This window comes from Trichoderma asperellum, chromosome 1 (genome assembly GCF_020647865.1).
Source record: "Trichoderma asperellum chromosome 1, complete sequence".
NCBI classification, from domain to species: domain Eukaryota; kingdom Fungi; phylum Ascomycota; class Sordariomycetes; order Hypocreales; family Hypocreaceae; genus Trichoderma; species Trichoderma asperellum.
This window is the reverse complement of record NC_089415.1, coordinates 2,582,814-2,602,953: the sequence shown is the minus strand read 5'-3', so window position 1 is coordinate 2,602,953 and position 20,140 is coordinate 2,582,814. Positions and strand designations below refer to the sequence as shown.

Below are 20,140 nucleotides of genomic sequence, written 5' to 3'. Positions count from 1 at the left end.
CTGCCTCCAACGAGGTGGGCGTTTTTGTGATGGAAGTTGGGATCAAGTCTGTCCGCCTTAGCAGCCAGTCACCTGACGTAGGGCGGCAATGATAGTACATGCAGGAGTTGCTCGCTAGATAAAAAGAAAAGAAAAGACAGACAGAGAAGCGGTGTCCTGTTATCGCCCTTATTGTTCGTTATCCGCTCACAGCACGAAATTTGCCCCTTCAGGCCGACAGAAGGGCCATATTAGGTGCTACTCGCTATCAAAATCTTGGGGAAATGTCATCAAGTTCTATGCAAGCCATTGCCCATGAATGAGCCCAATGCCGTCGATCATACCTTGCGGGCATTTGCGGGCATTCTCATGATCTCGATATATTTAAATAGCCTTGAAGGAACACCGTATTTGGAGAGCTGAATAAGACCCATGAACTGTTTCTATAATCTTGTCTAATATCTAGAAAAGCTATCGATTTTTTTCCCCCTAAACGAAACCATCTTTTCAATTTTTACCTCGCCCTTCAAGCTGCCATCAATTATACCGCGTTTCGGTAGCTACCTGGTGTTATTCTTCCCAAAAGTCACTGTACTTGATAGGGAGAGCGCTAAGAGCAGGGCTGTCTTTCAATCCTGCGTCACTCGAAAACATCCCAGCCGTGAAGCTAACATAAGCGCAAACGTCGAAAGGCTGGCTAACATCATTGCAGGAAGGGGGAAGTTCAGGGTGAAGCTGCAGGCAATAAGCGCCCTAGCTAATAGCCTATTACATTGCTACAAGTAATATTTACATATACAATACTTGCGAGGCCATTTAATCCACGCAATGCACATCATAGTCCTCGTATCAAGGCTACAGGCTTGCCACTTACACGCAGTATTCCCGCTAAACTCCAATCTCAATCCCCACCCAGCTTAAGCGCTATTAGCATCGCTGCTCGCATATGTCCACATAAAGCCCTTCCAATCGGGCTCGGGGTGGGCCGCGGTCGCAGCCCAAGGCACTTCGTGCTTTCCATAGGCCTGCAGAGGCATGCTGTAAGGCATACGGAGGCCCACGATGGGTCTCTGTGCCTGAGAAAAAAACGACATGTCTGCGGTATCTGACTGAAACGAGCTTACCATGACCCCGTCTTCGCAGAGCAAGCCCGGCCACACCAGTACGCCAACTTCCCAGGAAGCGATCCGAACTTCCCCGGTAGTGAGCTTCAGGGTATCGCCCCACGCCTGCTTCGATATGTTGGCCGACGTTAGCATGGCCCAGTCAATTGTGTTGTTCTGGTTGAACCGGATGTATGTTTTGACGTGTGGAGCAGCACGATTTCGCCCGCTGTCGCCACGGATAAGCACCTCTTCATACTCTTCTATCCCAAGTGTCAGCTCAAGCTTAGAAGACGCATAAACAACACGTGCATGATCCCTTTCACAACTGACTACGCTATTTTACCTAAAACAAGACAATTGGCTCGACAGAATGGGGCAAAAATAAAACAAAAGGAAACAAACGTTGTCAGTACTCACCTGCTCCATCCTTACTGTCATTGGCCCAGTGATGCAGCATTGGTTGAAGATAGTGCAGCTGTCGAATGTGCTGCACTGAATTGATCTTGGTATGAATGGACTTCCCCGAGGCGTATCCGTCCAGTGAATTCCGGATCTCGTCTGCTGTGGGGAAAACAACTTTGAAATTGGGCCTCTTCACATTCGGGGTGAGAGATGTAGCTAGTGAATCAAACAGCGTGCGCTGCAGCCAATCATCCTTAGCACCAAGCGTCGCAATGGAGGATATTTGGGCGACGATTTCTGACTCTCCTGGTTCAACGGGCACCGCTCTCAAACACTTTTGCAGCCCAGCCCAGCCCCAAACAGGTCCAGAAGTATCGCGAAAGTCATGCTTGCCGGGAACACTGGCAATGAACGCTGCCCGTATGCTGGAAAAGTCAAAATTGACGAGATGATCTGCCAGTGGCTTACAAGTGACCCTATACGAGTCATACAGCATCAAATATGACAATAAATCCGCTTTGAATCTTACGCCACTGCCAACGGGAAGTACCTGTCCGTGTTGGAATATGACATCTGGCTCCGATAACAACGGGAGTTTTGGAGATTTCCACACTGCATTGGTCATATTGGTCCAATCCTTTGGGATCATGTTTGCTGTATGAATAATGATTTGGGCCGTGCTGTCGGAGCGAAACAATATCATCATCTTGGAATGGTGTGTTCCAAACATTTCGGGCATGGGTGCGCAATGCAAATGAACATTGGGATACTGGGCTGCGTCACCCTACATCATTTCAAAAACGAGAAAATAATAATGTCAGTCTTAGCCTACTTCAAATATAAATTCTTCGTTAAAAAGAAAAGAGAGAAATAGAGGAGAGAGTGTGTGTGTGAGTGTGTGTTTGCAGCGGCAGAGAGAAATGTGGCCTACCGAAAGAACAATTCGACTCAGGTCGCTTCTCCTCCAGAATCCATGGACTACATGGAGCATAACCAAGTGTTTAATGCTTTCGTCAAACGAATTCATGACAAAGGGGATGTCATGCAGAAAGTTGAATTGCCAGCATTCTCTAATCAGAGGATCGCCTAGAAGATCTTTGAGCGAAACGGTATCCTTGTTTACTTCATCTGGGAGATCTCGGACTCGAGTGAGCTGCCATGGTGATTTATGCATGTCCACTTGACGGATTTTCTTGCGCGGTGGGCTGATGGGTCGTGAAAGAGATTCTAAAGCTCCAAACCCATCGCTTCCATCGCCCTCACCAGCATTTCTTGAACGCTTGCGAGCGTAGTCCATGATCCCAGGGTAAGGCTTCCAGATTCGACAATGGTTCAAGCTGCTTATTATTCGATGACAGAAAGAGAATATTGGAAGAGGCTTGATTAAATGGAGACTATGAAGCATATAGAAAGAGGTGTAGAAACAATTGCTGCGGCTGTCAATGTTTTGTAGAAGTGGTGTTTTCACTGCTCGCCTTGCTTCACGGCAAGAGGTACCTCTTATTAAACCAAAGGCGGTACACGGTGACGCTGTAGCATGAGGTACAAGCACTTTGTATGTCCCCACCCCATCTCAGATTCCCAGTAGGCAGCCACAGGCTAGTTCCAAATCCGGCAGTCCAGCCACACCACTCGCCTCGCCATGCTGTGGCGCCAATTTTGTTGCAAACGCAACCACTTCGTCTCGTCTCAGGCTCCGTATTTCCAATCTCCCTTTCAGCGTCTAAGAGGCAATCATCACCAGCGTGGGCTCGCATCTCAGCACGCAGCCTCCATCTGGTCCCAACCGCCGAAACACGGGCTCTCCAGGCATCGCTGGGGCTGCTCCGTCTCCATCAGCATCGATCAATTCCGGCGACAATCCATTCCCGCGAATGGATCGATTTATCTAGATTTGATATCCCCATCATCGCGTTATCTACCAACTAGCTGCGCCCCGAATCTGCGCCCACTTTGCACATACTTCTTCGTCCTCCAGCGCCTTGACGACTGCTTTGCATTTAGCCCACCATGCGGCTGACATCTCTTACTCTGCTCTCTGGCCTTGCTGCCTTTGGGCTGTTTGGATCCTCTGTCGCCGCCGACGATGATTCAACGGCCCCGAAAGAGACCTACTTCGACTCTCTCCCAGTGCCTCCCTTGATGGAGCTGACCCCCAAAAACTTTGAAGAAGTAGCGAACAAAACGAAATGGCTATTTGTGAAGCACTATAGGTATAACATGGCCCCATCCCCCTCCATCGCGCATCGCTACCATCCAGGAGTTGGACCTGCTTGCTAACCTGCTCTAGCCCCTTTTGCCACCATTGCATTGCGTATGCCCCGATTTTCCAAACCGCATACGAATTCTACTATACATCTAAGCCGGAAGGGGCTGGCGAGACGGACTTCACCAAGTTCTATGACTTCAAATTCGCTTCTATCAACTGCATTGCTTTTAGCGACCTTTGTGTTCAACATGACATCAAATTATACCCCACCACAATTCTCTATGAAGAGGGCAAGGTGGTCCGAAGCGAGACGGGTGGCCAGAATATTACCTTCCTCTCTAGCATTATTGAAGAAACTTTGGAGAAGTCGAAGCCTGGTAGCCGACCGAAAACTCTCGATCTGCCCAAACCAGGGGATAAGAAGCGCCCAGCCGTCGATCCGAAACGAGCGAAAGAGGTTGAGGCTGGCAAGGTACCCAAGAAGCCAGTTGCCACGCCAAATGAAGAGGGAACGTCGGTACCCTTGACGGCTGAGAACTTCCAGCGTCTGGTGACAATGACCCAAGACCCCTGGTTCATCAAGTTTTATGCTCCTTGGTGCCCTCACTGTCAAGACATGGCGCCTACCTGGGAACAGCTAGCTAAGACTATGAAGGGTAAGCTGAATATCGGAGAAGTCAACTGTGACAAGGAGACGCGTTTGTGCAAGGATGTCGGTGCCCGAGCATACCCCACGATTCTCTTTTTCAAGGGTGGTGAGCGTTCTGAGTATGAGGGGCTTCGAGGCTTGGGTGACTTCATTCAGTATGCTGAAAAGGCCGTCGATCTCGCCAGCGGTGTTCCTGATGTCGACCTTGCGTCATTCAAAGCCATGGAGCAGAAAGAGGATGTCATCTTTGTCTACTTTTATGATCATGCCACCACCTCCGAAGACTTCCAGGCCATTGAGAGGCTGCCTCTCAGCCTCATCGGGCATGCCAAGCTTGTCAAGACCAAAGACCCCGCCATGTATGATCGCTTCAAGATCACCACCTGGCCACGGTTTATGGTTTCGAGAGAAGGGCGCCCCACCTACTACCCCCCTCTCACACCCAACGCTATGAGAGATACAAATCAAGTGTTGGACTGGATGAGATCGGTCTGGCTTCCTCTTGTCCCTGAACTGTTGGTGACAAACGCGCGCCAGATAATGGATCACAAGATTGTTGTGCTGGGTGTCTTGAACCGGGACGACCAGGAATCATTCCAGGGCGCCCTTCGAGAGATGAAGAGTGCGGCAAACGAATGGATGGATAGACAGATCCAAGAATTCCAACTGGAGAGGAAGAAGTTGCGAGATGCCAAGCAAATGAGAATCGAAGAAGCTGAAGATCGAGACGACCAGCGCGCCCTGCGAGCTGCCAAGGCCATCCATGTTGATATGAACAACTCTGGGCGGAGGGAAGTTGCTTTTGCCTGGGTTGACGGTGTTGCCTGGCAGCGCTGGATTCGCACCACCTATGGCATTGACGTCAAAGATGGAGAAAGAATCATTATTAATGACCAAGATGTAAGCCCACCCTCTTTTATAAATGCCTCTGATACAGACCTTGTATTCTCTTCTTGCGTTGAAACACAACTGATTACTAACAAACCTTTGCATAGAACCGAAAGTACTGGGACAATACCGTGACTGGCAACTACATTCTTGTCAGCCGCACATCTATCCTCGAGACCCTCGACAAGGTCGTTTACACCCCACAGGCCCTGAAGCCTAAGCTTACCATTTCTCCGTTTGAAAAGGTCTTCTTTGATATTCGCCTCTCTTTCACTGACCACCCCTATCTGTCACTTGGCTGCGTTGTTGGCATTGCCTTTGGTATCTTCTCCTGGCTGCGTGGCCGCTCTCGTCGTGGCCGTGGCCACTTCCGGCTGGAGGATTCTATCAGCATTAGGGACTTCAAGGAGGGGTTCCTTGGTGGTTCTAACGGCAACACCAAGGCTGACTGAGCGTATACTGTGAAAATATTAGGCCAAAATTAATTTTCTCTAATTCGGAGTTTTTTCCTGGTGGGAAGGGTAAATGGGTTCGGCTAAGGGATCAAAGAGGAGGGCGCGTGCGCATGGAGCTTTTGAGGAATCTTTGACAGAGGATCCCGAGGAAAGCTATGCCAGCCATTTAATGGATGAAATTATTAAAGCGGAACTCATAACCTTGGCGGGGTGAAATGTAGTCGACGACTGGCTCAAGACTCTGGTAGTAGACCAAAAGCCCTGTCGCAACTCATTTGGCCTCTTCTGTAATAGAGTCCGGCAAGCTATATGGGGGGGTGGGCATTTTCTTGTCTCTCTGTGTGTTATTGGTTGGTTTGTGCTTGCATATGCTATTTTTACATGTCATTGTAACTACTAGGTGGTTCTTATTCAAATCTTTTGTTACGGCATAATAATGTAAATAGTCTGTCGGATATATTCCTGCAGCTATCACTCTCGATCTAGCAACTTTAACTATGGCTTGCTAAGTGAACCAAATTCTATTTCCTTTTATGTGTAGAGCTCATCCGTCAGTCCGTTCAACGTCAGGCCCTCCTTGGCAATCTCCTCAACCTCAATCAAAAACTGCAGAGGCATCTGGATGAGGTTGCCACGGACGCGGCTGAGCCATTCCTTCAGCTCTTGCACGCCACCAGGGAATTCCTCGCGAACCACGTGTCCGTAAGGCACTTTGCCGTCGTTTTTGTCGTCGTCCTCCTTGTTGTCCTTGGCACTGGGGATAGTAAAGTACTTGGAGAAGAACTGATCGTAATCGTCCCAGTTGCGAACTTTGTCATCAGGAACGGGGTGGAACGCCCGGCTGAACACTTCGGTGTTAGTGGCGGCTGTATTTTCCCAGAGCTGCAGGAAGTCGGGGCTCAGGGGGTCCTCCACGAGCCGGTCGGCAGATGAGCCCCAGTCGTAGTCATTAGGTGCGTCGGTTACCGGCAGCCAGTTTCGGTTTGGCTGGTCCCATCTCTGGTCAGGGAGCAGGCCGAGATGCTTGCGGAAGATTTGTCTTCGGAGAGAGGCGGCAAATTCGCTTGCTGCGTACTGCTCGCCGTTCATGTAAGACTCAACGGAGTGGGGTCCCTCAATCACCACAGCAATCTCGGAGTCGTGGGTTCCAAGCTGCGAGCGATCGTTCAAGTTGGCAGAGCCACAGATAACCAGACGATCATCGGCAATGAGAAGCTTGGTGTGGATGTAGAGCTGCTCGCTGACAAAGGCGTCGAATTCGTCCTCGGGTTCGCCATCCCATGGAATATCGGCAATATTGGGGCCGTGTCTCATATAGGCGGCACTCACCGTGTCCAGAGTATCGTCCTTGACGGATTGAGCCTGGCGCTGATATCTATCATAATATTGAGAATCTTCATCGTCCTGGCCATAACGCTCTTCGTTGACATAGTCGTCGTGATACCGTCGGGCGTCTTCATATCTGACACCAGAGCGGGATTCCACCTGTCGCAGGGTGCGGGATATATTGATCCGATCATAGTTTCGAAGGTTGTAGAAACCAATATACTCCCTAGGATTTTGAATGCCGGCGGCAACAAGCTTTTGGATAATGGAATGTCCACCTCTGCTGATGGAGTTGTACTGGTATTCCATAATGGCCCTTGTCCCAAGAGCCTCCTTCGACTTCAGGTCTCCCGCAAAAGCTGGGACGGAGGGCATCACCACCCAGACCTTGAAGGGTTGACCTTCTTCATATGCTCGGACGATGCGGTCAACAATGGCAGCGCCGATCTTGTTAGATACAGGGCGCTGTTCATCACTTGTAGCTGTGATGAAGAACTGGTTGGATGTTAATATCCATCTCACGCTCTTTGTGACTGTTGCTCGTTTACTCACCTGATTTTCGATATAGACAAAGTGCCTAGCATTCGTTATGGCACTTATATATGCGTTTGCGATCGAATGCTCTGTTGGGTGGCCGGATGACCACTTGGTACAACTGAAATGAGGCTTAGCAGTCATCACTTTTACAAGTGTCAGCCATTTCTGCTTACCTTCTTGTAAGCTGAATGTGAGTAGCGCCTGACCCCCCACGCGCGTGAGCACTCCTGTCGTCATACTCATATCCATCAGGGCGATACTCTCGCTGGCCTTCTTGGGGACCTTCTCGACGGCTGTGTCGATGGCCTTCTGTGAGGCCAAGGTTTCCCATTTCCTCAGACAGGTGTTCAGCGAAACGATGGAGCATGCCACGGCTCCGCCCTTCGCCCTCCTGCTGCCCATATTCTTCTCGTCCAGTTTCCTGTTGTTCATATGTGTGGTGCGATGGACGGTGACCTCCGCCTAGGCTGAGCTTTTCATACTTTCCAGGGTCTTTGTCATTGTATTTTGCATCGAATATGTAATTCCTAGCTCTGTTAATCGCGGTCAAAACGATGAAGCTTAAGATATTATTTCTCATACCATCTGTCCACGAAGTGGGAAACAAGATCAGATACAATTGGACCATTCATAGAAAGGGCCACATCTGACCAACCCATTCTCGAGCTCTTGGTTCGATCCACTACATAAGCCATTAGTGCTTGGAACCCTTGTATGTGAAAATAAGGATGATCTCACATTTATTCTGATCCCAGTTGCCAACGTCAGCAAAGTCAAAGATTCGGGCGTTGTTATAATCTTGGCCTGGGAAGATGATGTTCTCCAAGTTTCCAGGATGAGCATCTGCGATAGGATGGGCTGGATGTATATGTTAGTTGAGGCCCTTATAGGTTGCGATACAAGTACCCACAGTTGGTATCCCATCGCCCGAAGCCTAAATATACAATTAGCAAATGAGATGCTCTTCGAACACTGAGAAACATAAGGAATGCATACATAGATCGAGGCCTCCCATAAATACAAGGTGACGGTCAATAACAAGGAGCTTTTCATGGTGAGCCCAGTAGAGGACAACATCGTCTGCCGCGCCATAAATCGCCTTAAGTGCGTCTTTGGATACAGTGGCCAAGTCAAAGTTGGTCAAGCTTTTGAACGAGTTGCCGATTTCCGAAGTCAGGTCATATCCAGTAGGAACATGGTCAGGGTGTCGGAAGACTTTGATATTGGGGTGTAGCTTCTCAAGAGCATGTTTGGTGTGCTATAGATGTTGCGAATGAGCCTCGGGAGAACATTTCGGATGGTGAAAAAAAAAAAAAAAAAAAAAAAAAAAAAAAAAAAAAAAGAGAGATATCGAATTGCATACCGCAGAATCAAGAGTGAGGGCAGCCTCGACTTCCTTGTACACAATGACATTGACTTGGACTCCACGTTCGGCGGCAGCTTGAAGCATAGCATCAAGGCGATACTGCTCGTTGTGAGAAGGGGGCCGACGAAGGTACAGCTCAGGGCTCAGCCACCAGTCGAGGATATATATACTCTCCTGGGCGCCTACGAAGAGAGATGTCAACATCAATGAAATTGGCAACAACCAGCTTGTAACACTCACGTTGAAGAGCTTCAGATACTGCCCAAAAGTAGGAGGCGCCATCAACGAACCACTTGATGTTGCCCGAAGAAGGGGCAGCAAAGGATTGAAACCGGTTAGCAGCGTGTTCAGCGTGAAGATCATCGCATTGATAGCCCGGGTGCGAATGAGAGTGTTTTTCAATGTTAGGTTCGCCTTCAAAGAAGGCTTCGACTCTATCAAGGAGACCCATGGTGCGGCTTTACGGATTGCTATGGCCCAGCGAATCAGATCCTGGCCAGGAAGACGTGGCTTTGGAGAAAAGTTGCGGACGGGGCCAGCCGTATTGAAGAGCAAAATTGATAACGGTGAAGGAGGGGGAAAAAAAAGCTACAAAGCACAGGTGCTATAAGTGGATTTGACAAATCTTGAATCACGAAAGGTGGCCAAGAGCATGTGCGTGATGGCACGAGGTTTACATAGCTTATGATGAGAGTGATGAGGGGTGAGAGACTGCATTGAATAGATGACAGCGGCCTAGCACGGAACTGTCAGAAATCAAGGGGGTGCAACCTAGTCAAGTTGCGTGTTCGTCTGAGGACTACATCGTATCACTGGTGGCCCAGAGCCTAAAGCCCCGTTTCTTATTGGGCTCAGTGGATCGAAGCACAATGCACGCACAGCCACTGACCCTCAGTTTGTGAGGGTGTTTGTGCTGGTAGCAGGCGTTTCTGAAAAGGAGGGCGCGGCATTAATAGAAACAAGGTGGCTCTGTGCAGAGCAGGCCGGAGGAAGGGCATTCGGTGATGAACTGATTGGTTGGGAGCCTAGAGAGAGCGGTCAATGCATCTAGACAGACAGAGCAATATGTTTCGAAGCAGAGCTGGCACGGCAGAGCTCCTCCGAAGATGAGCTGGAGCTCCGGCAATAGAACGAGTCAGATGTGCGGGGTTACACAATGGAGCAAGGGATCGATGATTTGCTCCATCCTTGGCTACCGTTGCTGCCAAGCTGATTCGTTGCTTCAACTACATGAGCCAGGTCCAAGCTGGCCCATGATGATTGATCCAGCAGCGATAGTGCATCGCTCTGCGTACAGGCAACAGGACTTGAAGGATCGTGGACCCTGGATGAGCGGCACTGCGATCTTGATGACGAGTGAAGCGCACAGTACGGAAAACGGAGTAATCTGTACATGTATCCATAGCTTAGCTGGCTTATTTCAGCACTATTAATTACCTAGCAGTACTTGGTTAGCTTGTGCATGAACAAACAACGCGATAAAGGCGTTACTGAATATATCTCCATTTGTTTTCACTTCGTTTCTCATCTATTAACCTTTACACTCGTTTCTCTTACCTAGAAGGCGGAATGTGTAAGTACAAGATATAGATGGAGATTGAAGTTGTAAAGAGGAGAAGATGGAAACCGCGGGCTGGACGACAGTGTCATCACGTGCGGCGCGACTGACCAACCTCAGCTGGATTCATGTCGTATGCCTGAGTGCCTACTTCATAGGTATCTTTAGCTGCCGGTCCTCAAAATTTCAGGATCTTTCTATAGCTCTATATCATATGCGCCATTAATCCACTAATTGGCCATTTTGGGCTAACACCCAGCGCGAGGTTCCAGATGCTTTACAAAAGCACTCATTGGGGTCAATTCCTTGCAATATCCAGAATAACTGCTACATCTCTCGGGGCTGCATAAAGTTAAGAGTTAGTCGATGTCTTATTTGATACGTTTGAGACGAATTATCAATTCAAATGAACAGAAAGGTGCCATTGATATCATCTTAACATCAAATATTTGTGGGCTCAGCTGGGATTGGTAAAATAACAGTTGCAAAGCATCATGGACAAAAGACGAGGGTTTGGCAGAGAGAAAAGCCCGACAACATTTGTGTTGAGACTCTGCAAAGATGAGAGTGCGGCAGAAAATGGCTGGTATCCGCTGGAGGATATGAGTGTTTCTCAGGCGCTGAAATCAAGAACAAGACTATTGAATATCAATTCATCAAATAGATTCTGATAGAATATTGACATGCCTAAAAGATGAATTGGCAGGGCGTTGACTGAAGCGGAATGAGAGAAAGGATGATGATGCATGTATGAAACTTTTATAGACCAATGAGAGAGACACGGGAATTCAATGCGTCGAATCTGGCTGGCTACATGTACTCATATTTGCAAGTTTTGACTTATTAAAGAAAGTAAACTTTACGTCATGCCTATTTCCCGCCGCTGGTGGTCAATAAACCAAGCCAACACAAGATGATGGTGATGATGGCACCAAGATCAGATGACACCTCGGATGAAGTTGCACAGCCGTGTAAATCACCGTTATAGCGGCTGCCAGGCCCTAGGCCCCTTAAGGCCAGTGGCATTAGCGCGCCATCAGGCCTCCAATTATGAGACCTCGGCGCTGCAGACGTTCGCTAATTAGCCTCAAGCCAGGTACCATCCCATGTAAGGTACAGGCACGATGACGATACTGCTGTGCACTGAAAATTCTCACTTGCCGGGGCTCGAAAATATTATTGCCTCCATCCAACAGAATAACGGGGACACGCCAAATCGCTCATTCATAGGCTAGTTTGAGCTTGAGAGACATTTATCGATATATTCTTGTACCTACTCCAAGACAGCATCTGTCATCCCACTTATTACTGCTGAGCTTTACAGGCAAAATTTCTATCAACTCGAAACATAAAAAAAAAAAAAAAAAGCTGAGCACTGAGACATCAGCGTTGGGTACATGTAGGTTCGCCCAATTTTCTCTGATATCTATATCCATATCCAAATCCATATTTATTCCTTGTTTGCTGTGGTTTCTTCTTTTAAGAGAAACATGTGAAGATGAAATCTTTTCAAGCGAAGAATGTGTAATCTTTATGTTTCACTGCATGAGTTTAAGGTTGACAAGATTGCTAGGAAAACTTTTTTCTGTTTTTAACCTTTTTTCACCGCCATACTTCTGCAGGGCGTTGAGTCCCATCTCTGTCATCTTCAAGAAGTGGAAAAAAAAAAAATACATAACCCACATATTCGTTTTCCACTGAGACGTCGAGCACTTTTATTGCTCACGCTCGCATATATTCTTTTCATAAAACCGCCCTTTCTTTAAGCGTCATATTCGGCATATCAGTTCTATAAAATGTCCACTACTCCTGGTATCATCATACCCTTTGACGTCTCAGCGCACTCTCATCTCGTTCCTTACCTCGCAGCCCTTCATGCTTCATGCATCACACATGATCACACAATCGCTACATTCTTGCTTCCGCTGTCACACGAGAAGCTGCTAGCGTGGTGGAAGGAGCGCATTGGGGAGACAAATGAAGAGAAGAGGGTGATGCTGCTTCTGGTGAGCGACCTGGATCCAAACGGCCCCATCAGGGGCCCGGAGATCAAAGGAGTCGTCATGCTATGGATGCCATATTCAGAGACGGGCTCATTCCGGGGCTTCGTAGAAAACCTCCTCGTGCACAAAACCCATCGAGGCAAGGGTGGTGCAAAGGCGCTGATGAGCGCAATAGAGGCAGAAGCCTTGAATCGTGGTCGAACGTTACTGGTAGGTCGCATCAGCTATATTGTGTTCGCATCTATATCATCACTTCCGTATGATGAGTTTGAAGAATATCATTGGTATGATAAAATAGCACTAACATGTCTTATTAGCTACTCGACACCGAGAGCGGCAGCCAGGCAGAAGCAGTTTTCAAGACACTCGGATACACTGAACTTGGAAAGGTTCCAGGATACGGCATGAGCCCAGCAGGAGGCTTGAGAGATGGCACATTTTTCTACAAGACGCTTCAGCTATGACAGGAAGACGTTGGCGCTAATCGACATTTTATGGAAGAAACTATTTTAGCGAATGGGCTGTAATAATAACGAATGAGACAAATTTGGCGTTTCTTAGAGACAGACTTGGCAAGCCCAGCGAATAGCAAGCATCCAAGGTCGCATTTACGATGCCACGTGGATGTAGGAATCTATGTAACCGCATATTATAGGCTAATGCGAGATTAACCTGTAGCTGGTTGATGAGAAGTTGGAACTGACAACGGCGGAGATCTCGTCCTGTTTTGGACAGTCGGTGAGAGAAAGGAGGAAGGTTGGCTTTTCATTCTGGAGATAGAATAAACCATTGAAGGCTTTGGTGATTCTTGTTTTTAAGCTTGAATTATTTTTAATATGATACAAACTGCCCATCGTTGATAGCCTGCACAGGCAGAATGGTAGATTTAGACCGATTACTATATCTACCATTAGTATTTATGTATGTCCCTATGGGATTCAGCTGCGAAACCACAAAGAGTTATCAAGTCCCTTGAGCATTATTACAATATAACCAACTGACTGCATGTACTAGGTAGTAGTGCCCTCACCTGCAAAGAGCAAGGCATCGATAGAGAGACAAATGTACACATGCTTCTCCAGTGGCGCATCAAGCTATCAAAAGTTCCGAGAAAAAAAAAGGCCCTCTTATCGGAGGACGCCGTCATTCAATTAATCCCTGTCGGCGCATACACAGAATCGCTCCCATTCGCCGCTCTTCGCCTTCTCAACTAGGGTCTCGGCACCGTGCCTTGTAGACAAGCGCGGACTTTGCTCAATGCGGCATGTCAAAAAGGGCATTTTGAAGTGCTCTTCTCTGTTTTTGTTCGCTTTCTGTATCGACTGACAAGGATGGCGGTGTGGGACGGCGTCAATTGTCGGCATGGTAGCTACACAAGCGCCGTGTATAATCTGGAGAAGTGTGTTGCCCCAAGGGAGTGCCTACATATAAAGCCAAGGGCGCGGCTGAGCTGCAGACGCTGATCTTCTTTTTCTTCTTTTCCCTCTTGTCTGCCTCGTATCAGTCCAGATCGTAGTTCTGGGATTGGCCCAAGGAATCGATAGTCGACATTTTACAGCTCGCAGCGATGCATCGCAACACCATCGCCGTGCTTGCTGGCGCCCAGCTTGCTGCTGCCGGCCTCTATCCCGGAATTACAGCGGACAATCACACTTGTGTGTTGTGTATGTTGTCACGAGTCCGATTGGCAAACAATTCATTGTTACGATGCTGAAGCTGACTACCCATAGCTGAACCGGTGTTGTCCTGCTCTAAAGGAGCTGTCCCCGAAAAGGTGGACACTTGCTGCGTCGAGACCTTTGGAGGATTGGTGGTGCGTATTACACTCCCTCCACCGCAACATTGATGCCGCGAAGCTGTTGTGAAGAATGTTGATTGACCGGAATTGCAGCTCCAAACCCAGTTCTGGGACACTCACTCCGGCTTCGAAAGCCAAGGACAGAAATATCCTCCCAACACGTGGACCATTCACGGTCTCTGGCCCGGTATGATTAGCTACTTCCCCTCCCCATTGTATAGCTTTGAAGACTAATAGCTCGATTAGATTTTTGCAATGGAAGCTATACCCAGTACTGCGACCTAAGGCATGCTCTCCCAACTCTTCTGTTCAATCAAACGGCCAGGCTGGTACATGTATTAATCGTGTGTTATTCATTATAGCCGCCAATATGACCCTCATCCTTCTCCCAATACAACCGACGGCACTCCCCATGGAACTCCCGTCCCTCCATACACCGGCCCATCGATCGACACCTTCTTCGAGCCGTACGGAAAGATGGATCTCCTCGCTTACATGAAAAAGTACTGGGTCAACCAGGGCGCTCCAAGCTGGGAGCTCTGGGCCCACGAATTCTCCAAGCACGCCACCTGCTACTCTACCTTTCAAAAGGAGTGCTACGTAAGACCCATCTTACAACTTGATTTATATCCACCCCCCAGCTCACAATTGGCATCATACAGGGACCCAAGGCCAGCGAATACGACGACCTCTTCCAATTCTATGAGACCGTAATCTCCTACTACAAGACTCTCCCCACCTGGCGCTGGCTCTCCGCCTCCAACATCCATCCTTCTAACAAAACCTCTTACTCTCTTTCCCACATCCAAGCCGCGCTGACCCACGGCTACGGCGTCATCCCCTACATCGGCTGCGGTGGTCCCAGATACAACGAGACAAAGGCCGGCAAAGGGTCTCATGACAACGGTGGCACGCAGCTGAACGAGGTGTGGTACTACTCCCACGTCTATGGCGCTCCCCAGCGAGACCAGGCCAAGCGAGTGCCTGCTGATATTGCCGGCGGTTCGCTGTCAAGCTGTGCCAAGACTCCGGGCGCCATCTGGTATTATGAGCGCGCTCCGGGCAGCGAGACGAAATAGGATTGGATTAGATGGAGAAAAAAACACACGTAAGGTGCAGAACGGAATGAAAACACAATGAAGACAAAAATAAACAAAAAAACAACCCTTTCCATAGATAAATCGTACAAACGCCGGCTCCATATAGGAGCGTCATGAAATAAACTCTAATCTGCCAATGAAATCCCTTTTTGCTATTTCTTCCAGCTTCTCTCTCACATCGCGAGCAGTTATACATATAATAAAGCTCCAATACACGCTCTCCAATGGGGGGCGACCCACTCCAGCCCTTTTCTTACAAATACATTTCCTGTCTTCATTCATCGTCTGCCAACTCCTCCACCTTGGGGGCCTCATAGGCCTTTTGCTGCTGGGGAGCGACGTCGACCTGTGTGTCGGTGCCTGTTGTCGTTGCAGTAGTCGGTGCGATTTGTCCAGTAGCCGCAGCCATAACAGAGTTAGTCGCAACAGACTTTGACTTCTTCTTCTTCTTCGGCTTCTCGGTCTAAAAGTTTGGTTAGATACTGCTATTTTGCGCAGATCAGAAAGAGAAGAGAGGAGCTTACCTCATGCCAAGCCCAAACTGGTCGGAAACTGTCCATGAAAGAAACGTCCTCCCAGAGGTTGGGGTACAGCCAGAGACCAGGGGGTACGACAAAGTATGTGATGCAGAACAGGATAACACGGAAAATAGCCATAGCGAAGAAGAGACCAAGAAGACCAAGCATGCCCCAGCTCAAGTAGTAAACACCTTGTCGCAGCTTCAGCGGCCAGAGAGGGTACAGCACGACGATGAAGATGATGACCAGGGCAAGGGCGGCATACAGCTGACGCTTGACCTGGCTACCTTCCCAAAGCCATACGTAGTACATTTCCTCCTTGGCCTCCTGCTGCTGCTCTATTCTGACATTCCACTGGCCCTTGACACGCTTGGGCTTCTTGCCGTTGGGGCCGGGCTGTGGCTCGAGCTTGGAAACTCGCAGCGCAAGCATGCTGAGGGGCAGCAGCTTAAAGGTGTTCTCTAGAGACGCCCGGTCGGTGATTTCTGGCAGCAGAGGATTCTTCTTTCGAGCCTTTTCATAAGCAGGGGACTGCAGCGCTCGCAGGGCACGCTTGACTGTGGATTCGGTCAGTTACATCCAAGTATGCATTTATACAAGTCAAATAGGGAAAACCTGTCTACACACCCTTGAACATGTCTTTGCGCTCGCCGTTCAGAATCGAGGTACGTGGCTTCAAGTCCTGGCTGCGCAAGAACTTGGCAACGGCCAGTCCCTTTGGATTCGGCGGGCCAGGGGTGATGGGCTGAGGCTGTCCCTGTTGAGGCTGGCCCTGCTGAGGGTGAGGGTGAGGGTGAGGGTGAGGGTGCGGGTGAGGATGGTTATGGCCCTCATGTCCTCCTTGCTGCTGCGCTTGCTGCTGCGCAGCGGCCTGTTGCATCGCGCGCATGCGCGCCATCTGCTGCTGCTTGATGTGCTCGATAAATTGAGGCACCGACATGCCAGCCTTTTGGGCATCTTCAGCAATCCTCTGTTGAATCTGCTGGATCTGCTCGGGCGTAGGCTGCTGTCCCATGAAACCTGGGCCAGGCATGGGCATTCCCATGGGCATTGCGCCTGGAGGCGGCCCTTGCGGCGGCGGCGCAGCCATAGCTATGCGTTCTTCTGGCGAATATTAAGAGAATGAAGGGAGGTAGGGCAGGAGCTCGATTCGTTGGGGGTAAAACGATGTGAGGTGAGAAAAAAAAATAAAAAAAAAATTGAGTGAAAAACGCACGACCGCAAGGTTGTCAAACGGGTCTGTACGCTGTATTATAAAGTGGCATCTCGAAGTCACTGGTGCTGCCAACTGGACAGATAGCAATGTGTTCACTTTCATCTGACTGGTTGCGCCGGATCGTTTATTCCCCGATTTCCGGCTTTTCTCCAGCGGGTGTGACTTACACAGTTTCCCGCACAGTATTTGTAGCTTCAATGGGGAACTCGATATCGCACCGCATCGCGCAACTACTTCAAGCAATCGTCAACTCCAACTTGTAATCTAATCAAACGGAATGGGGGACCGACTCACGCAGCTGCAAGATGCAGTTGATCAGGTATAACCATTTTTCAATGGCGATGCGCATTGCGAGCTTAGCTTACTGACGGTGTATCACCTCCAGTTTGCACAGCAGCTCGTTGCTGCTATGCACTTTGTCCACGTCCACCACGATCTCCAGACGCTAGGACCGAAAGACAAGATCCGCGAACCCAAGGAGCAAGTTCCAAGAGAAGGTACGGAATGTTGCATTCAACGGGAGCTTAGGCGATCCTGCTGCTGATAATGCTTCTGTAGTGGACGCGCTGCCTCCTCAAGACTTTCGAGCTGGCATGGTCGAGCTGTCGCGCGACTTGATTGTTAAGGAGCAGCAAATCGAAGTCCTCATCTCCACGCTTCCTGGACTCGACAATAGTCAACAAGATCAAGAGCGGCATATCAAGGATCTCGAGGAAGATCTAAAGACGGCCAAGACGCAGCGGGTGGAAGCGCTGAAGGAGAGGGACAACATATTAACCGAACTTGACGCTATCATCCGCACCTTACGGCGGCCATGAGCTGTGCGTACCTCCATTTGGCATGCGTAACAGCTCGCCAACCTGCTTTATTTGCATAGCGAGGCGTTTGGGTTATCGAATCGAATCGGATCTCCATCATCATCTTTGAAAGATTACAGAATAGATTTGGGAAATACATATACTAATAATATGACTTTTTTTTCTGCTAATTATAAGGTATCTATATGTATTGAATACGTCTATGTGGCTATCAATGAAGGTTCTAGTAATTGTAGGGTGTACGGTGCGCAGATCACCAGGTCTGAATAGACGCTGCTTGAGTTCCTCAAGATTCAGCAGAAGTGCTCTTGAAAAACTGGGGATAGACTTGTCGCAGCTCGCGTAGGTGGCGGATCTGATACTGCGACGCTTGAATCTTGGGAACTGGGATATCTTCCTCCACCAGGTGCGCTGCCGTCCAGCCCAGCTTCTTCGCAGCGGCGCAATTAGCGTAGCTATCGTCTACAAGCAGGATCAGTGATTTTTATTCTCGGTTTCGAACACCGGTGGGAGGCCCAAAGATGAAGAAATGAACTTACCAACGAAATAGCAGTCTTCCGCTTGATCCACTCCGGCATGCCTCATGGCCTTTTTATACATGTCTTCGTGAGGCTTGCAGATCAAGGGCATTTCGCCGTAATCGCAAAATGTGAGGCCTTCAAACTGATCCTCGATTCCGAGCAGTTTCACGACTCGCTTGCCGTGATTGACGTAGGCATTGGTGAGAAGCCACACTCTCACCTTGCTCCGGTCGATATCCTCGAGCAGCTGGCGCAGTTCTGGGTTGGGCTTGATGATGCCCTCCAAAGGCAGAGCGTCGTCGACCTTGGCGTTGTAGTCCAAGGGGTCAATCTGGTGGTGACGAACCAGCCCTTCAATAGCCAATCCATAGTTGGTGTAATATTCTTTGTGGAGTTTGACGGCCTCGTCAAAGGGCAGGCTGAGATGCTTTTCAAAGTACTTGTCAATCAGCTCAGCCATGAGATCGTGCACTTTGGTGCCTGAAGCCTGGTTAGAATCCGGGTTGAATCATGAGTCATGCTGTGCCGTTTGCTTCATACTTCTTGGGTAGAGACAGTTATCAATGTCACTAGAATTTTGTCAGAATTTTTTTTTTTACTTGATAGATCATGAATAATCTACTCACAAGAAGAGTACCGGCTTACCGGCCTTGGTGCCATTGGGAACAGTCATTGTGAGAGGTGGAGAATTGGGATATCCGTGCAGTGCTCGTAAGGCTATACCAAGAGATGGCTGCGGTCGAAAGTTGATATATGTCTTATTAAGTGTCTGACGAAGATTATTTGTGGACCGAAGAGTTAATGAGACGGGAAGCCTGTAAAAGCGCATGTGGTCGAGGGTGTGATGAATAAGGAAGCAGATATTTATCTGCCAAGCATGATGACTCCTACACCGGCATGTACTAAAGTGGTGCTAATTGTTACTAGTTGCTAACAATTCTGCCACTACACTAACTTCAGTGGCGGAGGTCGCCAAAGACCGCGAGTCTCAAACTGCTGGATAATTCTTCATATGCAAGAAAATGTGTCAAAGAAAGTGAACTTCTTCTAATATCGAATAATTGCAGCAAGCTAATGTGGTCAGCAAAGACGTCTGAATTCCCATCTTAATCAACTATCAACTTACTCTGTATGGTGGTGAAGATCGCTAACCGCCTTGCAATGTATAGGATATTGCAGAGTATAGCTTTCTCGCTTAGTCATTCAAAGAGATCGACTTCAGAATCGGAAAAGTGAAGCTCCTCGCTAGACATTAGGCCGAGGCGCTCATAAGAGTACATGTAGGAGGTATTAAGACTTTTGCTTTTTATGCAACATAAGTCGGCATGCCCGAAAACTTCCGCAGCGTGGATGCTCATTTATATGAGGAAGCTGGGAGCGTGATGTCACCACCAGAGATGGGTTATATGCTACCTGTGGACAAGCATTTCATGATTGAAGCATGTCAATACTAGGAAAATATATATATAGCGCCGACGGCGACCATAAGCAGGTGAGCGCTGTCTTCAACGTTATTTAGACAGGTGCTTTTGATCTGTATTTTTTGAACGGTCCATTTTGAGCATAATCTAGCTTATTTGAAGAATGTATAGCCCTTTCTCATGCCTACCTCCAAATTGAGTCACTATTAAAGAAAGAGCTGCATTGTCTAGTGCATATTGTAGCGGATTGAAGGAGGAGTTGGATCGGTG

General features: G+C 48.6%; 8 protein-coding genes across 8 annotated transcripts; 4 read left to right on the top strand and 4 right to left on the bottom strand.

Annotated features, from left to right (window-relative positions):
* Positions 1–713: 713 nt before the first annotated feature.
* Positions 714–2,936, bottom strand: TrAFT101_000815 (uncharacterized protein). Its single transcript, XM_066126159.1, has 3 exons — positions 2,419–2,936; positions 1,503–2,271; positions 714–1,345 (listed from the first exon to the last, which is right to left on the bottom strand). Exons 1-3 carry the CDS (start codon positions 2,890–2,892, stop codon positions 897–899), a joined length of 1,692 nt encoding a protein of 563 aa, XP_065982258.1. The 5' UTR covers positions 2,893–2,936; the 3' UTR covers positions 714–896.
* A 253-nt stretch (positions 2,937–3,189) lies between these two features.
* On the top strand, positions 3,190–6,200 carry TrAFT101_000814 (uncharacterized protein). Its single transcript, XM_024902289.2, has 3 exons — positions 3,190–3,700; positions 3,778–5,245; positions 5,341–6,200. Exons 1-3 carry the CDS (start codon positions 3,498–3,500, stop codon positions 5,683–5,685), a joined length of 2,016 nt encoding a protein of 671 aa, XP_024765040.1. The 5' UTR covers positions 3,190–3,497; the 3' UTR covers positions 5,686–6,200.
* On the bottom strand, positions 6,001–10,448 carry TrAFT101_000813 (uncharacterized protein). The gene is made up of 9 exons (XM_024910496.2): positions 9,158–10,448; positions 8,915–9,099; positions 8,548–8,809; positions 8,462–8,485; positions 8,290–8,409; positions 8,134–8,233; positions 7,725–8,078; positions 7,567–7,669; positions 6,001–7,509 (listed from the first exon to the last, which is right to left on the bottom strand). The coding sequence occupies exons 1-9, from the start codon at positions 9,366–9,368 to the stop codon at positions 6,220–6,222; spliced, it is 2,649 nt and encodes an 882-aa protein (XP_024765039.2). The 5' UTR covers positions 9,369–10,448; the 3' UTR covers positions 6,001–6,219.
* Positions 10,449–11,694: 1,246 nt separating this feature from the next.
* TrAFT101_000812 (uncharacterized protein) lies at positions 11,695–13,339 on the top strand. Its single transcript, XM_024899175.2, has 3 exons — positions 11,695–11,874; positions 12,049–12,688; positions 12,796–13,339. Exons 2-3 carry the CDS (start codon positions 12,272–12,274, stop codon positions 12,940–12,942), a joined length of 564 nt encoding a protein of 187 aa, XP_024765038.1. The 5' UTR covers positions 11,695–11,874; positions 12,049–12,271; the 3' UTR covers positions 12,943–13,339.
* Positions 13,340–13,428: 89 nt separating this feature from the next.
* Positions 13,429–15,511, top strand: TrAFT101_000811 (uncharacterized protein). Its single transcript, XM_024909391.2, has 6 exons — positions 13,429–14,142; positions 14,209–14,291; positions 14,370–14,463; positions 14,523–14,562; positions 14,639–14,876; positions 14,939–15,511. The coding sequence occupies exons 1-6, from the start codon at positions 14,046–14,048 to the stop codon at positions 15,353–15,355; spliced, it is 969 nt and encodes a 322-aa protein (XP_024765037.2). The 5' UTR covers positions 13,429–14,045; the 3' UTR covers positions 15,356–15,511.
* Positions 15,437–17,150, bottom strand: TrAFT101_000810 (uncharacterized protein). The gene is made up of 3 exons (XM_024899082.2): positions 16,522–17,150; positions 15,901–16,451; positions 15,437–15,839 (listed from the first exon to the last, which is right to left on the bottom strand). The coding sequence occupies exons 1-3, from the start codon at positions 16,982–16,984 to the stop codon at positions 15,651–15,653; spliced, it is 1,203 nt and encodes a 400-aa protein (XP_024765036.2). The 5' UTR covers positions 16,985–17,150; the 3' UTR covers positions 15,437–15,650.
* Positions 17,151–17,340: 190 nt separating this feature from the next.
* Positions 17,341–18,068, top strand: TrAFT101_000809 (uncharacterized protein). The gene is made up of 3 exons (XM_024907472.2): positions 17,341–17,429; positions 17,496–17,607; positions 17,669–18,068. Exons 1-3 carry the CDS (start codon positions 17,388–17,390, stop codon positions 17,926–17,928), a joined length of 414 nt encoding a protein of 137 aa, XP_024765035.1. The 5' UTR covers positions 17,341–17,387; the 3' UTR covers positions 17,929–18,068.
* A 23-nt stretch (positions 18,069–18,091) lies between these two features.
* On the bottom strand, positions 18,092–19,355 carry TrAFT101_000808 (uncharacterized protein). Its single transcript, XM_024899265.2, has 4 exons — positions 19,076–19,355; positions 18,990–19,018; positions 18,468–18,929; positions 18,092–18,390 (listed from the first exon to the last, which is right to left on the bottom strand). Exons 1-4 carry the CDS (start codon positions 19,276–19,278, stop codon positions 18,215–18,217), a joined length of 870 nt encoding a protein of 289 aa, XP_024765034.2. The 5' UTR covers positions 19,279–19,355; the 3' UTR covers positions 18,092–18,214.
* Positions 19,356–20,140: the final 785 nt, after the last annotated feature.

Bases quoted from the DNA above. Each gene is read 5' to 3' on its own strand.
- TrAFT101_000811 (XM_024909391.2), top strand. From the start codon at position 14,046: ATGCATCGCAACACCATCGCCGTGCTTGCTGGCGCCCAGCTTGCTGCT. The intron at 14,464-14,522 runs GTATGATTAGCT...TAGCTCGATTAG, and splicing joins CATTCACGGTCTCTGGCCCG to ATTTTTGCAATGGAAGCTAT. The intron at 14,563-14,638 runs GCATGCTCTCCC...TATTCATTATAG, and splicing joins ACCCAGTACTGCGACCTAAG to CCGCCAATATGACCCTCATC.
- TrAFT101_000813 (XM_024910496.2), bottom strand. From the start codon at position 9,368: ATGGGTCTCCTTGATAGAGTCGAAGCCTTCTTTGAAGGCGAACCTAAC. The intron at 8,234-8,289 runs GTGAGATCATCC...TGGCTTATGTAG, and splicing joins CAACTGGGATCAGAATAAAT to TGGATCGAACCAAGAGCTCG. The intron at 7,670-7,724 runs GTAAGCAGAAAT...GCCTCATTTCAG, and splicing joins CACATTCAGCTTACAAGAAG to TTGTACCAAGTGGTCATCCG.
- TrAFT101_000810 (XM_024899082.2), bottom strand. From the start codon at position 16,984: ATGGCTGCGCCGCCGCCGCAAGGGCCGCCTCCAGGCGCAATGCCCATG. The intron at 16,452-16,521 runs GTGTGTAGACAG...CCGAATCCACAG, and splicing joins GCGCAAAGACATGTTCAAGG to TCAAGCGTGCCCTGCGAGCG. The intron at 15,840-15,900 runs GTAAGCTCCTCT...CCAAACTTTTAG, and splicing joins CAGTTTGGGCTTGGCATGAG to ACCGAGAAGCCGAAGAAGAA.
- TrAFT101_000812 (XM_024899175.2), top strand. From the start codon at position 12,272: ATGTCCACTACTCCTGGTATCATCATACCCTTTGACGTCTCAGCGCAC. The intron at 12,689-12,795 runs GTAGGTCGCATC...ATGTCTTATTAG, and splicing joins ATCGTGGTCGAACGTTACTG to CTACTCGACACCGAGAGCGG.
- TrAFT101_000814 (XM_024902289.2), top strand. From the start codon at position 3,498: ATGCGGCTGACATCTCTTACTCTGCTCTCTGGCCTTGCTGCCTTTGGG. The intron at 3,701-3,777 runs GTATAACATGGC...AACCTGCTCTAG, and splicing joins CTATTTGTGAAGCACTATAG to CCCCTTTTGCCACCATTGCA. The intron at 5,246-5,340 runs GTAAGCCCACCC...ACCTTTGCATAG, and splicing joins TCATTATTAATGACCAAGAT to AACCGAAAGTACTGGGACAA.
- TrAFT101_000809 (XM_024907472.2), top strand. From the start codon at position 17,388: ATGGGGGACCGACTCACGCAGCTGCAAGATGCAGTTGATCAG. The intron at 17,430-17,495 runs GTATAACCATTT...TATCACCTCCAG, and splicing joins TGCAAGATGCAGTTGATCAG to TTTGCACAGCAGCTCGTTGC. The intron at 17,608-17,668 runs GTACGGAATGTT...ATGCTTCTGTAG, and splicing joins GGAGCAAGTTCCAAGAGAAG to TGGACGCGCTGCCTCCTCAA.
- TrAFT101_000815 (XM_066126159.1), bottom strand. From the start codon at position 2,892: ATGCTTCATAGTCTCCATTTAATCAAGCCTCTTCCAATATTCTCTTTC. The intron at 2,272-2,418 runs GTAGGCCACATT...GAAATGATGTAG, and splicing joins TGAGTCGAATTGTTCTTTCG to GGTGACGCAGCCCAGTATCC. The intron at 1,346-1,502 runs GTGAGTACTGAC...CACTTGGGATAG, and splicing joins TGACAGTAAGGATGGAGCAG to AAGAGTATGAAGAGGTGCTT.
- TrAFT101_000808 (XM_024899265.2), bottom strand. From the start codon at position 19,278: ATGCGCTTTTACAGGCTTCCCGTCTCATTAACTCTTCGGTCCACAAAT. The intron at 18,930-18,989 runs GTATGAAGCAAA...ACCAGGCTTCAG, and splicing joins TAACTGTCTCTACCCAAGAA to GCACCAAAGTGCACGATCTC. The intron at 18,391-18,467 runs GTAAGTTCATTT...TCCTGCTTGTAG, and splicing joins GGAAGACTGCTATTTCGTTG to ACGATAGCTACGCTAATTGC.